The sequence below is a fragment of the Lipotes vexillifer genome, unplaced genomic scaffold (assembly GCF_000442215.2).
Source record: "Lipotes vexillifer unplaced genomic scaffold, Lipotes_vexillifer_v1.1 scaffold1359, whole genome shotgun sequence".
NCBI classification, from domain to species: domain Eukaryota; kingdom Metazoa; phylum Chordata; class Mammalia; order Artiodactyla; family Lipotidae; genus Lipotes; species Lipotes vexillifer.
The window spans coordinates 946,265-963,945 of NW_006771596.1; the positions used below are offsets into that span (position 1 = coordinate 946,265).

General features: G+C 53.5%; 1 protein-coding gene across 9 annotated transcripts in view; it reads right to left on the minus strand.

The window, feature by feature from the left end:
• The window catches only part of CAMK2B (calcium/calmodulin dependent protein kinase II beta), a 95,685-nt gene extending 78,380 nt beyond the window's left edge, over nucleotides 1-17,305 (minus strand). For 2 of the 9 annotated variants that reach the window (XM_007447003.1, XM_007447001.1), the window contains exon 1: nucleotides 17,043-17,110. In XM_007447003.1, coding sequence (XP_007447065.1) covers nucleotides 17,043-17,107 — 65 coding nt within the window. In that variant the 5' untranslated portion in view covers nucleotides 17,108-17,110. Of the gene's footprint in view, nucleotides 1-17,042 lie in introns of all 9 variants that reach the window. The other 7 variants (XM_007447002.1, XM_007446998.1, XM_007447004.1 and 4 more) reach the window with 6 other exon arrangements.
• Between the last annotated feature and the right edge of the window lie 376 nt (nucleotides 17,306-17,681).

Below are 17,681 nucleotides of genomic sequence, written 5' to 3' on the forward strand. Positions count from 1 at the left end.
CCCCCCCCCCCCAGAAGCCATGAAGATGACCCGAGTACTGGGTTTGCATTAAGCAAAGGCCAAAATAAGGACAGAGGTGGGACAGGAGGGCAGGAAAGCCCCAGCCCACCCTGGACCCCTCGGTGCTCGGTGCCCCTTCCTCCCACCAGGCCAGGGCACGGCCTGCGGGTCAGAGCCGGCGGTGCAGCCTGCGGTGGCCTCTGCAGAGGCTGGGGGGCAGCTAACAGGAGCGCTCTGGCCCCGCTTGGCCCCTGGGGCGGGGCACTCGCTGGGAGCACAACCAGAGGAGGAGGGGGGAGGGGAGTGAGCAGGGCCTCCCGCAGCTGGACAGTTCAGCCTGGACTGGAGGATCTCTGGAATTCCTCTCCTGCCTACGCTGTGGGGCCTCAGCCCATCCCAGGCCCACCCACACCCAGGGCCTCTGTTCATCAGCTTCAGGAGAGCTGAGCCCGGAGACTGATCGAGGTAGCCTCATCAGCCCATGGGCCACCTGGAAGAACCGCCTCGTATCTGAAGCCCGGGGTGAACTCAGGAACAAGCGAGAACTGGCTCTGGTTTAATTTCTACTCTTCATGTTTTCACGGGTTGAAAGAACTTCCATTTCGTTTTCTGTGAACTTCCTGCTTACACCCTTCATCCGTATTTCAGTTGGAATTTTGGCTCTTTTCTTATTGACCTGTAGGAGCTCTTTATATGTGAAGGCAACCCCCACCCCTTCGCCACCTGCAGCCCCTGTGGCCCTGTGTGCTACATGCTCGGGAGAGAGGGAGCAAGGCACGTTTTTGTTTGCCCCCTAAGATGAACTTGGAGCCTTCAAGGGCAGCGCTTGTGTCTCCTCCTGTTTGCCCCCAGAATCCTGACAGCACGGGATTCCAGCTTGTCAAGGGAAGCTGGCAATGATCTGGGAGCCGGGGACGACGTTGGGATGGACAGGAAGGTCCGGCCAGGCCTGGAGGGGCCCAGGGTTCCCACTACCCTGTGTGCAGGTGGCACCCCACTCGGGGCCCTTGTCCTGGATCTCTTGCCCCTGGCCCCATGCCCTGCCTGGGGTGCATGCACGTCCCCCTCGAGTGCCCACCAGGCAAAAATCAACTCACCCTGAATTATTAGAGACCAGGGACCACAGAGGATGCTGGAACCGTTATTGACTTTTCCTCTGTTTTCCATCGTGAAGAGCCAGCCCAGAGAGAGGGCCCTGGACCGTCCTAGATACCCACAACCATCCTTGCTCCAGCCATGGACAAAGCCGGGGTGGGTGTCACATCATGGGCCTCCCTTCTACTGACACTTAGACAGAGAGCACCAAGCCATTTCACCAACAAATGACTGCAAACACTTTGATATTTTCACAAGCATGAACATGTTATGGGAAGGAAGTGAATTCACCTCGATTATAAAGATGACAGAACTGTGTGGTGAAAGAGGTGCTCAGCTGGGGGACTCTGGAGCTGCCTGCCCGCCCACCTCACCCCAGAGACGCAGAGACCTGATGCCTCTCCACAGGGGTGCTGGGGGGCGCTGTTGAGAAGTCGTGCATGTGAACCCTGAGATTTCTGTTCCAAAAGGAAAAGTGCAGTCGGGAGTGTCAGAGAGAACCCCCCAAGGCCAGAGGCCAAGGACACATGGCCCACCCCGGGCATCGGTCCATGGTCAGCTGCCCGCCACTGACGGCCAGGCCAGGAGAGCCCAGGGAGGTCCAGCAGAGGCACCGAAGGAACTGGTACAGGAGGTTCCGGCAAGGAGCAGCTCACACTTGCTGAGCTGGGCCGGGTGCTGGGGTCCAGGTCAGCCCACTCGCCTACCTCGGGCTCAGGCTGACTATCCTGATCTGGGGACACTGACATCCCTTCCAGGTCACCGTGCTCTTAATATGGCGCCCCGGAACCTGAGCCCAGGGCCCGCCCCAGCTGCACCCCCATCTGCCACCTTCACACTCAGGGGCCACCCTGGATGGGGACGGAGCCTGGCTCCAGTCTCCACATCTGGGACACACCCAGCACAGCTGGAAGGGCCAGTGCGCTCCGGAAAGCAGCCCAGTGGCCGCCCTCCCAGTGCGACCGTGGATGGACCTGAGGGCCGATTCGGGTCACAGGACAGCTGGATGCACACCCAACCGCAGCGGCCGGGGACTGTCCTCCCAGCCCGGGTCCGTGAGCGAGGGGCCCGCAGAGCGACCTTCAAAGGCAGCTCTTCAAAGCCACATCCATCCCCCTCGTCACAGTGCCAGGCAGTCACCGACAGGGACAGAACTGAGTCAACCCCCCGAGGGCCTGAAATTACTGCTGAGGCCGCGCAGCTCACAGAGGACAAGCAGGAGTAGACAGACGGGGAGGAGGGACACCGACTGGAAGGTTCCGCGGCCCTGGCAGGAGGCAGGGCATGTGGGCAGCGCGAGAGCAGCACCGCCCGCTGGGACCGCGATCGCCATCCACAGTGGCCCCGACCCGAGGGGATCTGGAGCTTAGAACAATGGGCTTCCTGGCCGTTTGATTCTTTTTTCCTGCGAGGTGTATATCCATTAAAGCTCTAGGGGTTTGTTTTTGTTTTGCGTTTCAGGTCAATTCGACTTCATCCCTCTTAAGTTTTATTCTCCGGGAATGCAAACACCTGTGTGATGGGCCTATTGACATCCAAGCATCTGACAGGTGAGCTTTGTGGCAAGTCTCAGAGGAAGGAAGTGGGGTTTCCACAGAGCCAATTCGTGGAGACATGAGGGACCCCACAAAGTCATTTGACCAACCCTCCTGGTTTACAGATGGGGAAACTGAAACCAGAGAGGTTACATGGTGGCCCAAGGCCACACAGCCCAGTGTTGAGAAGTCGTGGCCAGCGGGAGGAGACCATGTATTCTGTTCTTCAAAAGAGCCACAAGAGGGACTTCCCTGGTGGTCCAGTGGTTAAGACTTCGCCTTCCAATGCAGGGGGTGCGGGTTCGATCCCTGGTCGGGGAGCTAAGATCCCACGTGCCTCGCAGCCAAAAAAGCCAAAGCGTAAAACAGGAGCGATACTGTAACAAATTCAATAAAGACTTTAAAAGTCGTCAACGTCAAAAAACTCTTTAACAAAACAATAAATAAAATTTTAAAAATAAAGAAAATAACCACGAGAGCCAAAGTCCATAGACGGGTGAATGGGATAAGCAAAATGTGGTCCACCCATACAATCAAATATTATTCAGCCTTAATAAAGAAGGGAATTCTGACACATGCTACAATATGGATAAAACTTGAGGACATTATGCTCAGTGAAATAAGCCAGACACAAAGGGACAACCGTCGTATGCTTCCACTTACATGAGGTACTCAGAGTAGTCAAATTCAGAGACCGGAGGTAGGATGGTAGGTGCCAGGGGCTGGGGGTAGGGGATGGGGAGTTAGCGTTTAATGGGGACAGAGTTTCAGTTTTGCAGGATGAAAACATTCTGGAGATGCATGATGGTGGTGATAACACAGCAACGTGAACGTACTTAATGCCACTGAACTGCGCACTTTAAAATGGTTAAGACGGTAAGTTTTATGTTATATATGTTTTACCACACAAAAAAAAACCTCCTGGCAGGATATGCAGCCGTATCTCTAAGAAATCATTAAGAAAAAATGGAAGAAATTGGTAACTTGTCATGCTGACTTTAAAATCAGGTTTTTAAAAAGAGCGCCTTTGGAACCACATGACAAATCAAACCTTAACCTCTGCTGACAAACAAGAAACATTTAGAGGAGAAAAAAGCATAACAATCCCAGACAGAAAGCCATGAGCTGAAAGGGACGAGCAGCTGTGATGGGCCCAGTCGTCAGGGCCCAGGCACAGGCAGCGTCGCCGCTCTGCAGTCCACGCAGACTGCGCCCCAGTGGGGACCGAGGCTGAAGACCCCACGCACTCTGAGAGGTGACAGCACAGAAGTCCCCAGCAAAGCCGAGCCCTGGCCCCCCACCCAGTGCCAGCGCCAACTGTCCCTCGGGGCGGAGGGACACAGGTGGTGGGAAAGCAGAGGGGACTGGAGCTCAGACGACAGCTCAGTCCACAGGGAGGAATCACCTGCATTTCAGCGCGGAGGAGCCTGAGGATGGGGAGGTAGGAGAAGGCGTCCCCAGGACAGCATCAGAAGAGACCCCTAAGCATCCTTTAAGTGAGGGGAGAAAGGAGAGGAGACGGGGAACAGAGGGACCAAGCCAGCCCCCCAGCCTCTGCTCCACGGGGTCCCGCCAGCCAAATGGGGGGAAGGCCCGTCGGTCACCACACCAGGAAGAGCCTGGGCTCAGCTGAAGGAGGAAGGAAAGAAAAGTGTAAAGCTTGAAGTGGAAGAGAGAGGTTAACCTGCCCCAGGACAGGCCGTCCTCGGCAGCCTGCCCCGCAGGCAAGCGGTCAAGATGAGCATTTGCTCACGGATCAGAAAATAAAAATGGAAGGATACGAACGCGCCCACGCTCAGGCCTGCAGAGGAATCGTGAAAAGCACCGCCTTTCAGGGACCACGGTCTGCGCCCCAGAAGTCTCACTGCTGCTCCGAGCACCCCCCACCCCAGGCTTGAGGGGCCACAGACCCTCGAGGAAGGAAAGAGCACAGATGAGGAGGCGCCAGGCCCACCCCACACTGGAACGACGGGGACACCGGAGCCCTGGCTTCAGCGCTCAGGCTCCGGCCCAGGAGTCTTGGATGGGACAGTCCCAAGGGGCTCACTCAGGACAGAAGCAAGTGGATCCCCGGCATGTGGGGCAACGCCGGGGGCAGAGCTCGGAAGCCAAGGCACCTACTGGTCCCTAGAAGTGGGACCGCGAGCTTGAGGCATTACGGCGGTGTCCTCCCCGACACCGGTCTTCACAAGGGGCTGGAGGACCCTCACCCCGTGTGGCACTTGTCTGCCGGGTTCCCGGCCAGGCCCTGCTCCTAGGCGCTCACGGGTTCCTGGATCCGCCTCGGCCAGGGAGCTGGGGACGAGGCCAGCGGGGGTCACAGCCCAGCCAGGAGGGTGCCCCAGGGGACAGAAAGAGTGGGAGACACGGGAGCCTGGGGAAGGGGCCTAAGGAGAAGAGGAGGTAAGGAGAGGTGCGGGGAGGAAGCGAGGAAGAAGGGCGAGCACCCAGCCGAGGCGGTGACGGAGGTGTGCGGGCCCGGGAAGGAGACCAGACGTCCCAGAATCACGGAGCCCAGGGTTTGGGGTTTGGCCTCCATCCCCACTCCAGCCCTTCCTGTCACTGCCAATCGCGCTGATAGCCTGTCCCCTCCTGCCACGCACGCCCGTCACCACACCCGCTGGGACCCACCACTTCTGCTCCCAGAGGGGCCTCACCCTCCAGCACCCATCCTGGCACAAACCCCTCCCCCAGTCAGGGCCAGGAGAGGGGCGCGAGGATGGTGCCTTCCGGAACTGTGTCCAGAAGCACGATCCGGGTCGGGGGACAGGGTGGGGATGCGGCCTCTTGTGTCCCGCCATGGCCTTGTGTCCACTCTGAGACCACTCTGGACCCAAAGCCAGTCCAGACCATGGTAAATGGAACACCAGGACTTGGGGGAGTAACAGGAGAGGTTTGTGGGTGTCCCCTCCCGGCCTCTCACCCCCTGCTGTCTGTCCCACGCCAGTCTCCAGCCTCCAGCTCCCAGGTGGCTCTCAGCGGCTTCTGGGCACAGTGACAGGTGCCCTGGTGTGAGACGGAGCAAAGGCTGGGGCTAAGGAACACGGGGGATGGCTCACTGCGGCTTGGCCTCGGTGCTTTGGCCCTGCCCTCAGGCACCACAAGCCATAATGTACTCCATTTCTTTTTATGCACGAATAATACTCCAGTGTCTGGATATAACACATTTTCTTTATCCGTTCATCAGTTGATGGACATTTCGGTTGTTTCTGCCTTTTGGCTACCGTGGATAATGCTGCTATGAACAAGTTTCTGTGTGGATATATGGGTTTTTTCACAAGATATTGAATATAGTTCCCTGTGCTATACAGTAGGTCCTTTTTGTTTACCTATTTTATATATAGTGTTGTGTATCTGTCAATCCCAAACTCCTAATATATCCCTCCCCCACTCCTTTCTCCTTAGGTAACCATAAGTTTGTTTTCTGTGTCTGTTAATTTTCTTTGTGTTTTATAAATAAGTTCATTTGTTTCATTTTTTAAGATTCCACATACTCCACATACGTAATATCACATGATATTTGTCTTTCTCTGTCTTACTGACTTCACTCAGTATGACAATCTCTAGGTCCATACGTGTTGCTGCAAATGGCATTATTTCGTTCCTTCTTATGGCTGAGTAGTATTCCATTGTATATATGTGCCACATCTTCTTTATCCATTCATCTGTTGATGGACATTTAGGTTGCTTCCAAGTCTTGGCTATTGTAAATGCTGCTATGAACATTGGGGTGCATGTATCTTTTCAAATTAGAGTTTTCATCTTTTCCGGGTATATGCCCAGTGGTGGGATTGCTGGGTCGTATGGTAGTTCTATTTGTAGTTTTTTAAGGAACCTCCATACTGTTCTCCATAGTGGCTGTATCCGTCTACATTCCCACCAACAGTGTAGGAGGGTTCCCTTTTCTTCACGCCCCCTCCAGCATTTATTGTTTATAGACTTTTTGATGATGGCCATTCTGACTGGTGTCAGGTGATACCTCATTGTAGTTTTGGTTTGCATTTCTCTAATGATTAGCAACGTTGAGCATCTTTTCATGTGCCTATTGGCCATCTGTATGTCTTCTTTGGATATCTGTTTCTATATCTCTTGGGTACATACCTAGGAAGGGAACATTTTGAGGAACTGTCAAATTGTTTTCCGTAACAGCTGCACCATTTTACATTCCCACCAGCAGTACATGAGGGTTCCAACTCTGCATCCTCACCAACCCTTGGCATTGTCTGTCTTTTTGATTCTACCCTTTCTAGTGGAAGTGAGGTGGGATGTCATTGTGATTTTGATTTGCATTTTCCAAAGATGTTGAGCATCTTTTCGTGTGCTTATCGTCCGTTAGTGTATCTTTATTGGAGAAATGTCTATTCAGGTCCTTTGCCCAGTTTTTAATTGGGCCACTTGTCTTTTTACTGTTAGGTAGTGAGTTCTTAAAATATTCTAAATATAAGTGCCTTATCAGATATATGCTTTGCAAATATTTTCTCCCATTCCGTGGGTTGTCTTTTCACCTTCCTGATGGTGTCCATTAAAGCACAAAAGTTTTTTAATGTTAATTAAGTCCAACGTATTTACTTTTCTTTTGTTGCTTGTGCTTTATGGTGTTGTACCTAAGAAACCATTGCCAAACCCAAGGTCACAAAGATAGACTCCTAAGTTTTCTTCTAAGAATTTTATGGTTTTAGCTCCTAGAATTAGGTCCATGACCCATTTTGAGATAATGATGTTGAGCATCTTGTGTGCTTACTGTTCACTAGTATATCTACTTTTGTATCTGGTGTTAGGTAGGGTTCCAACTTCATTCTTTTGCAGGCGGATACGCAACTGTCCACTGGTTGAATGGCCCCTTCTTCTTTCCCAGTTGAATCGTCTTGCCATCCTTTTCAAAAAAAAATCAACAGACCATTGATGTATGGGTTTATTCTAGACTCTCAATCCTATTCCACTGACCTATGTTTTTATCCTCTTGCCACACTATGCCCAACTTTATGCCGGACAATACCCACTCTGTCTTGACTGCTGTAGCTGTGTAGTTGGTTTTGAAATTGGGAAGTCTGAGTCCTCCAACTTTGTTCTTTTTCAAGATCGTCTGGCTCTTCTGGGTCCCTTGCATTTCCATATGAATTTTATTTTTATTTATTTTTTTTAAAGGCAGCTGAGGGACTTCCCTGGTAGTCCAGTCGGTAAGACTCCACACTCCCAATGCAGGGGGCCCAGGTTTGATCCCTGGTCAAGGAACTAGATGCCCGCATGCTGCAACGGAAAGATCCCACGTGCCACAACTAAGACCTGGTGCAGCCTAAATAAATAAAAATAATGGCAGCTGAAACTTTGATAGGTATTACACTGAACTTGTAGGTCAACTTGGAGTGTACTGCCATTTTAACAATATTAAGTCTTAAGATCCATGAACATAAAATGTCTTTCCATTTATCTAGATCTTCTTTCATTTTTTTCAACAGTAGTTTGTAGCTTTCAACATTCAACTCTTGTATTACCTTTTATTAATTTCTTACTATGTATTTTATTCTTTTAGACCATTGTATGAAGTTGCTTTTCCTAACTTTATTTTGGGATTGAGCATTGCTAGTATAATGAAATATAATGGATTTTTGTATCTTGACCTTGTATCTTGCAATTCTGCTAAATTCATTTTTTAGTTCTAACAGCTTTTTCAGGGATTCCTTAGGATATTCTCTATACAAGATCATGATATCTGTAAATAGAGGTAGTTTTACCTATTCCTCTCCTATCTGGGCGCCTTTTATTTCTTTTTCTTGCCTAAGTGTCCTGGCTAGAACCTCCTGTATAACGTTGAATAGAAGTGGACAGAGCTGACATACTTGATTGCTCCTGGTCTTAGGGAGAAAGCATTCAGTTTTTCACCATTAAATACGTTAGCTGTGGGGTTTTCATAGAGGCACTTTATCAAGTTGAGGAAGTCCTTTCTAACCCTAGTCTGTTGAGTGTTTCTAGCAGCAAAGAGTATTAGATTTTGTCAAATGCTTTGTCTGCATCTATTGAAATGATCATATAGTTTCTTTGTTTATTCTGTTAATACGGCATATCACATTGACTGAATTTTGTGTCTTGAAACAACTTTTTATTCCTGGGATAAATCTTACCTGCTCAGAATGACCCCTTTTTATATGCTGCTAGTTTTGTTTTGCTAGTATTCTCTTGAGGATGTTGCACCTATATTCATAAGGAATATTGGTCTGTAGTTTTCTTCAGATGTCTTTGTCTGGTTTTGGTATCAGGGTAGTTCTTGGCTTCACAGAATGAGCTGGGAATTCCCTCCTCTTCTATTTTTTGGAAAAGTTTTTGAAGGACTGGTATTAATTCTTCTTTAAATGTTTGATAGACTTTACCAGTGAAGTTATCTGGGCCCGAGGGACTTTTCTTTGTAGGACATTTTAAAACTTTTAATTTATTAATTCATCTCTTTAGTTGTTATAAGTCTATTCAGATTTTCTATTTCTTCTTGAGTCAGTTTCAGTTGTTTGTGTCTTTCTAAGAATTGGTCTCTTTCACCTAGGTTATCTCTAACTTGGCACACAATTGTTCATAGAATTCCCTTATTGTCTTTTATTTCTATAAGATTAGTTGTAATGTCCCCTTTCATTCCTGATTTTAGCAATTTGAGGCTTCTCTCCTTTTCCTGGGCCTGACCACCCTTTTTAAAACTACAACCTTCCTAACTGGCACTCATGAGTTTCCTTAATTATTCCCAGAGCAGAAGAACCTGATCGTATAATTTGTTTAATGTTTATTACCTGCCTCTCCCACCAGAATAAGCTCCATGAGGCCAGGCACCCTCGATTTTGTTCGCTAACTGTTTCCTAAGCACCTAGAAAATGCCTGGCAAATGACCAGTGTGCGGGCAGACTTGCTGAATGTGTGAAGAGCTAAAGAAACCAGAAAAGTTGCAAACAGTAATAATAATAATAGAAATGACCTTGAAACTCTAGTTGTGCGCTGTCCAATACAGTAACCACTGCCTACGTGCAGCCCTAAGAACCTGAAACGTGGCTGGTCCACACTGAGATGTGCCGTATGTGTAAAACACACAACAGATTTCAAAAACATAACCCTTCTTAAAATATGAAATAGGTGAACAATAATTTTTGTACTGATTACATGTTGAAATAATATTTTGGATTAACTGACTTAAATACATATACTATTAAAGTTCTTTTCACCCGTTTCTTTGTTCAGTATTTTTGTTAAGTACTAGAAAAGTCTGAATTGCACTTGTGCCTGACATTTGTGGCTCAAGTTTTGTTTCTCCTGGACAGGCCTGCTCCAGGTGACTTGGATGGGGTCAGGGGGTACTTTCGTGGAGTGTTCAGAAAAAGGAAGGCAAATTCCAAACACGTGGTCAGGTGAGGCTCTCACAGAGCCCAGAAAGGGAGCAGGCATGGGGGCCTGGCCTGGGGCACAGAGGCCCCTGCAGGATCTGTGTCTGCGTTGCCCAGTGGATCACCAGCGTCCTCCTCGTGTCTGATGCAGCTGGTCTGAGGTGGGGTCTGCAGGTGCAGCCGGGCGCTGGGCTCCACCGCCCTGATCGCCTTCTTCAGCAGGTGCAGCTCCTAACTAGACCGGAGGTCTTCACCCAGAAAGCCCTTAACAGACGGCCTGGATCGAACCAGCGGCTTTGAAAATCAGGCTGCACCTCAATGTACAAGAACAAAAGCCACGTGAAGAACTTTATTAAGAGACGGGCAGAACGCTGCAAACCCTTTGGCATTCGAGCTCCGTGGCCAGCACCTAAGTCATGCCACCCTTCATCAGGTGACAAGACAGATGGACACTCAGGCCGGGCATCTCCGAGGACCTCCGAGACCACCAGCACCTTCTGCCCCCAGCCACCTACAAGACTCCCATCTTTTAGAGGGTGACAGGAAGCCACTCTGTTGGGCACCTACTGTGCTCTGGGCATGGTTCTACGCCCTGGAGTTCAGCGTGGGCTGAGTGACAGGAAGGCAGGGGCTGCCCCTCGGCTCCTCGCTGCAAACGGGCACCAACTTGGATGTGCCCGGCACCATGGCGTCCTGTTACATCTGAGGACAGGACACGCTTCCCGTTTCGTGGTAACGGTCACGGCATCTCTTCCCCACGGTGCCCACTGGCTGCTCATAAAGCGGGAAAGGTGGTAGTTCTCAAATTAGGCCCGTAGAACAGAGTGGGTTATGCGTCCTCCAAAAAAATGTTCTTAAATCTATGCCCGGCTATTGCCAATCTGTTCCAGAATTCAACAAATGCTTGTATCTGGCTTAACAAAGAATCATAACTTCAGTTATTTTAGGATCATTATGTCAATGCAAAAAGAACTATGTCCACCAGGAACTGCGGCCACTGAACGAGCTGGTGACCCTCTAACCTAGGAGACAAAGGCCACCAGAAAGTTAGGCACCTAGGAGCACCACGAGGATGTTTTCATTTTAAATAGATTTTAAATAGATTCAGATCCTTATATGAATAAAATATACATTTCTATGTAACATGCCAATATGATAATTTTTGGAAAACCAAGTTATACATAATGCATTTTTACGTGTCTACACTAACAAAGTGACTTGCAGCTGTGAAAGATGCTTTAAAAATAACCAAATCAGATTCCATTTTGAGGGGAGGGAGAGAGGGGGAATTAAACATTTCAAAAATATATTTGAAATCTCCAGAAAGGCCACGTCTCTTGCTTTGGACCAGGTGGCCACAGAGAGCAGTGGGAGGAACAAAATGTTTCCAAGGAGCAGACGCCGTTCATGTCACCTCCCCTTGGTCTTTCTTTTTCTTTTTTTTTTTTTCCTTTTTTTTCCCCCTTGGTCTTTCTTATTAAAGCATTCGGTAAATTCCAGGCAGCTCAGTATGGGCTCTCTAAGGGAACCATCTCTGCTAGAATTTCGTTTTAAGTAGAAGATAGAAAATCCGACATGGCGTCTCTCTCCCCTAGGCTCTTGGGGGATCCCCCAAATTAAAAAAAAAAAAGGAGAGGAATACGTTCTTGGCTTCTTTTTGAACAAGACCCCTGTGTCCCACACCCGGGCCCCACCAAGAACAAAAGTGTTCCTTCATCCACTACGATCATGCATTCCTGACAACCCTGGGAGCCCCAATTTCAAACACAGCATCCTCTCTTCCCTCTGTCGTGCTTGTCAGAGAAGGGGGACCCATTTTTGGTTTTAAAAATATGGCCACCACCTATACACCCATCTCTGCTTCTAAGAGAACTGGCAGGCACTTAGCTGTAAGAAAAGTCCCTCTGACATGGAGGGATCATCATGAAAAAGTGTTAGAGGCAAACGAATTGCAGAATCACATATATGGCGACTGCATCCGTGTTCTTAAAACCATACATATGTGTGACGTGTATATGTGTGAGTATACATACCTGCGTCTGTATACACACACATATATCCTTAAACTGACATTAAAATAGACAGGCCAGGTTCCTCTGGGGGATGAGGAAACTTGAGTGTGGAAGAGTCACATCTGCTGCACATACTTATATATTGGTTTTTCTTTATAAGATACTATCCTTGTTGTCTGTTTAATCAATAAAATAGAATTTCAAGCCTTGCCGGCCTCAAATGGGGGCAACGTTGGTTGTCACAGAGGGACGACCAAAGGAAATGACGTTTTTACAAAAAGGAACCATAGGGCAGTGCCTTTGTGCTGGAGAAGCACAAAGAAGGCTTGGTGAGCAGCCTGCTAAGGACAGGTGAGGCCCTGAGGAGCCCAGGGTCAGAGGAGACCACAAGCGGGCCATGAGTCAGCCAGTGGAAAAACAGTATTTTAAAAACACAGAATGGAGTAGGGTCATGAGCTTCTGAGAGAAGCAGAAGATGGATTCCAGAGTCAACTGCCTGGATTCAAACCCTGGCCCCGTGCGGAGCTTCTCTGAGCTTCAGGCACCTCTTCTGCAAACCGGGAGTGATCACGGTACCTATTTCACAGATCAAGCAGCTTAATGTAATAAGCACCATTTAACTGTTACCAGCAGAGAAAGAGTGCAAGTCGCAAGCGCAAGATATATTCTTAGCTCTCAGCAAAGTAGGTTATGGTATAAAAATACCGTTCAATAGTAACTAAACTAGCCTCACCTTCATGTGCATCTCACAGCAGCCTCAACATGTGCGACTTCTCTAAATACCCTACATTAGGCATCCAGACTCCGGCGCTGGGGGCCAGCCTAGGAGACAGAGGCCACCGGGTTCACTCACCCCTTCCTCGCACGTGCAGGAGACCCCACTGTGGGCAGGACCTGCCCCCCACCTTGGTGTCAGATGGTGCCAAGTGACAGGGGAAGACAGAAGTGGGGAGAGGTTGAGTGGGGCGGGAGGCGGGAAGGGGGCACGGGGACCTCGCTGAGCAGCCAGGGGGATGACCATCAGAGGAGGAGGGAACAGCGCTGGCAAAGGCCCTGGGGCAGGAAGCACCCAGTGTGCCCGAGAGCGGAGAAAGCAAACACGGTGATTCCTCCCCCACCTGAGTCCTGTCTTTCCTGGCAACCAGGCTTCAGAGCTCAGGAGGCTCACAGTCGATTTGCTCTGAATTTCCTGAGTTTATCTATTAACTACTTAGCAGGCCGCTTGCTAGTTGAGAGGACGCCGAGAAAGCCGACGGCTATCTTCGGGCGAGGGGTCACAGCCCGGGACGGGACCTGCTGTCCTCCGACTGGGGCACACTGGATGGAACCAAGGACATACCAAGGTCAGCTCGGGGCCTAGCTGAGCTTCGGGGGAAGCTGGGAGGGACAGGGGTGCCCTGGGCTGGAGGTGGGGGCCTTCCCGGCTGCCAGGGCAAGTTGCCCACCCACCCTGAGCTGCAGTTCTATGCCTATGAAATGGGGGGGACAGGGGAGGGGGGATTCCCCGGCACCTCGAATCAAATAAAATCAAATGTTCGAAGTGATGCGCCCCTTAGGGGTTGTTACAACCTTCCCCCAAGGGGAGGGGTCCACGAACCCCTGAATTATATCCAAAGCCGTGTGGGAGCTGCTTTCTCCCCGGGGGGAACCACTCATATTTTAAAGGGGATGAATCCCCAAACTGGAAGCTTCGGGAGCCTGAACACAAAATGCAAGACTGCCTCCTACCCAACGAACAGCCCGAAAAATCAGGTTGGCCCCGAGCCTGGGGAGGGGGCCGGAGGGAGTGGGCCCAGGGCAGCCGCAGAGAACACCCGGACCCCCCGCTGGCAACCCCACCAGGGGGGACAAACCCTAGAGAAACCCTCACACCTGCGCGCCAGCAAACCCGATGCCGGAGTGGAAGAGAGAAACTGGGAACACCGAGACTGCCATGAGGAAAGGAGCATGACGTACTACAGATACTACGGTCACTACACACAAGCAGCAGCGAAAGGTCAGAATGTGTCCCCATAAAGAAGCCCATTCCCAAATGTTTATGTAAAGTTTAAAGAAAAAACACCAAAGAATCCTATATATTAGTTGGCGATCCTTCTAGCTGTGCGTAAATGAAGCAAAAAGAGTCTGGCAGGATAAATTCCAAATGCATGACAGTCGGTTTGGAAGAGAATGGTTACTTAACATTTCTTTGTAACGCTTTATTTCTTACAATTTAAAATAAAGGACTTAAAGCCAAAATGACAAAAGAGGAACAGTTTCCAATTCCGGGTAGAAGAGACACAAGTGTTTGTTGTATTACTCCTGGAAGTTTTTTTTCATTTAAAAAATTCTATCCAATATGGAAACATTTTAAACCATGCTTCTGGCCGGTCCGTGTTGGGCTGAGGGCTTCACCGCCCTGACCTGTGACCGTCCAGGGCTCAAGGTGACTCTTGACCCAGGACTTAGGCCTCCAGGCTGGTGTCGGGGAGCCCTGCCCTGGCCGGACAAGGAAGGGCAGAGCCCCAGAAAAGAGCTTCTCCTGGCCCTCGGAGCCGATGCCCGGGTCCCCAGGGAACGATCCCGCGCAGAGGCAGCAGTGGCGAGGGTGGGACAGGTGCAGAAGGGGACAGGGCAGGGAAGGGAGAGGCCGGTGACCGCGTCATGAGAGCAGCTGTGGGCCTGTGGCCCAGCCCTTCCCAGGCAGGGAGTTTAGTGTTGCCTGACTGGTGCCAGGGGCTGCAGCTTTAAATAAACTTGGACACATCCACCTGGGCCGGGAAGCAACACCAACTGTGCCTCAGGCCGGCCAGGCGCTGTCAACAACCACCGACATGGCCACTGCGGACCCCAGCCCCGGGCGGAGACGCTGGCCTGAGTGCCCGACCCTCCCTCCTGACCACCTGCCCCGCTGCAGCTCACCCTGCACTGGCCCAGCCTCCTCCCCCGCCCCGGGACGCCCCAGCAGGGCTGTGACAGGCCCCTGGGCATCCCGCACTGGGCCTGGTGCCTAGGGGCCCCGCCAAGGGGTGATGGGCTGGCCCAGCTGGTGGGGTGTCTTCCCCTCCTCTCCCAGGCCCCTGGGCCCCCTAGACAGCTAGGCTTCCTCACCCACTCCCACCCCAGGCCCCCAGCTCCCTTCCCGAGGAGCCTGGCCTCCACTGCAGGGTCCGCCACCCCTCCCGGCCTCCCCAAGGGCAGCCCCAAGGACCTCCATCCCCCAGTGTGGGTGTGGACGGCAGCGATGAGAATAACCAGTCGCTGCTGCTGGAACCGGAGGCCCGAGGTTGGTCTGACCACCCTACAGGGCCGCTGGCCCAGGGAGATTCACAGAAAAGTGAAGGAGAGGCCAGCAGGGTTGGGGAGGTTGGGGAGATGGGGTGAACGAGAAGAGGCATTTCTGCCAAAGGGCCCGGGAGTGCCTGGTGGGAGGGCCTGGGCACAAGCAGAGAAACCACAAGAAGGTCCCCTAGAATGGGGTAACCTTCCCCCCACTGCCGCCCTCTGCCTCGGACAACCACCTGCTCCCACCTGAGGACCACCAGCCCGTCGCCCTGTCCTCACAGGCCTGCTCCCAGACATGCCCCAGAAGCTTCCTCAGGGCCTCCGGGATGCACACAGTTTGTGTGCTGGATCCCTTCTCTGTTCTCCAGGTCCCCCTGCCTTGCGGACAGGCACTCAACCAGCCCCTACCTGAGGGAAGGGAATTTTGGGGTCCCCAGGGCCCAGCCTTGCCCGCGGCCTGCCACGGGCTTTCTCCACTCCACCCCACTCCCTCAGCACCCCCCAGGCCTAACTGGCATCGTCCCCCACGTGCAGGGAGCCTTGGGGAATTCACACCCCCCGCACTCCTCCCAGCTCGCGCCCACAATTTTCAGTGATCAGCTTCCCTCGCCAACACAAGGTATCACCACAGACGTTTCTTAATAAAAGGAAAAAAAAGATCTGCCGCTGGATGCGTAAGAGGAAACCTCGCCAGCGCCCCTTCCACGGGGTGGGCTGCAGGAGGACAGAGGAGAACGGGGCTCTGGCCGCGCCGGGCTGGAGCCAGGGCTTCGGGAGTTCTGGAGCCGGACGTGGAGATGCCAGGTGCAGCCACCCTGATGCACAGAGTGGAGACCCGCAGGCCAGAGAGGAGCCGCCGACCCGCTTTGGGGTAGAGCCCGGAGGCAGAGGCAGGTCTAGGGCCCTACACGGCTCCTGCTGGCGAGCAAAGCCCAGGAGCCACCTGTTCCCCGGTGAGGCCCTACCTGAAACGAGCTTTCAAAGTCCCTCCCATCACCTCCCCGCAAACAACTCTCCAGAATCCAGCCCCCACCTGCCTCCATGACCCTGAAGCCCATCAGGCTCCCACCTCACCCCCTCATCTTCACCCCGGTGACCTGATCCAAGCTCCCTGACCTCAGCCCCCAGCACTCCAGACTCCTCTTTCCAGAAGGATCTGGGGGAAAATCCTCCAGAACCCCGATTCCCCTGGGCACCCACAGCAGAGGCTGTTCCCACGCGGCGCGGAGCGCAGCTGGCACCCCCCGCGCGGATGGAGCCACGCGGAGAAGGAGGCGCAGAGCAAGTCCCGCCGCCCCCGCGCCCAGCCTCTTGTTGGGGGTGGGGACAGCGCGGCTCGCGCCGGGGACGACCCTCTCGGCTAGGTCCGCCCCCTCCCCCGCGCTCCAGGCCCCGCGGCCGCCCCCGCGCGCCGCTCCTCTCCGACCTCCGGCCGCCAAATGCGTCACGTCTGCCGGGCGCTCCGGGAACACCTGCTGCCGCCCCCGCTGCACCGAGCCCCGCGCCTCGAGCCGGGGCCTCCGGCCGGGCGGTCACGCTGGACAGGGCCCGGCAGGGCCGTGCGCGCCGAGGTCCGGCGGCTGGGCCCCGGGGGGCCCGGGGGTCGGGTCCGCGCGGGGCCGTGCGCTCCGGGCTCGGAGCCGGGAGGAGCCGGGGTCGCGCGGGGCCGCAGTGCACCCGGAGCCGGCGGCGCAGAGGATCTGGGTCTCCAGGGTCCCGGCCCTCGGAGCGCGGCGCCCTCCGGGGTCCCCGGCCCAGCCCGCACGCGCCGCGGCTCTTACTTGCCAATATCCTCGTAGAGCTGGTACTCGTCGGTGAAGCGGGTGCAAGTCACCGTGGTGGCCATGGCGGCGACGGACGGGCTTGGCGTGCGCTCTGCTGCGCTCGGGCGGCGGCGACTCCGGCTCCCGCTCGCGGGCACGGCGGCGACACGGGAACGGGCGCGGGCGACACCTCGGCTCGCGGCGCCGAGCGGGGGCCGGGCTGGGCTGCGCCGGGCGGCGAGCGCACGCGAGATCTGCGCGCTCCGTGCCCGCCAGGAGCGCGCCGCACACCTACGCGCGGGGAGCGCGGGCGACGCTGTCACTGCCGCCGCCGCGCCCGCCCGCCGCCCCTTGCACGCTCCCCGCGCCCGCAATCGCGCCCTACACTCGTACCCGCACACGCACCTGAGCCCTGCACCTACAGCAGCGCCCGCGCCCTGCACACGCTCTCGCACCCACTCCTGCTCCCAGAATTCGCACTCGCGCCCTGGCCCTGCACATGCTGCGCTGGCACCAGCACCCGCGGCCATGCGCCTTGGGCGAAGCACACAGGGAACCGCTGGCTCCCTGAGCCTGCTTCTCCGCTGCCTCCTGGCGACTCCCTGCATGCCACACACACACACACACACACACACACACACACACACACACACACAC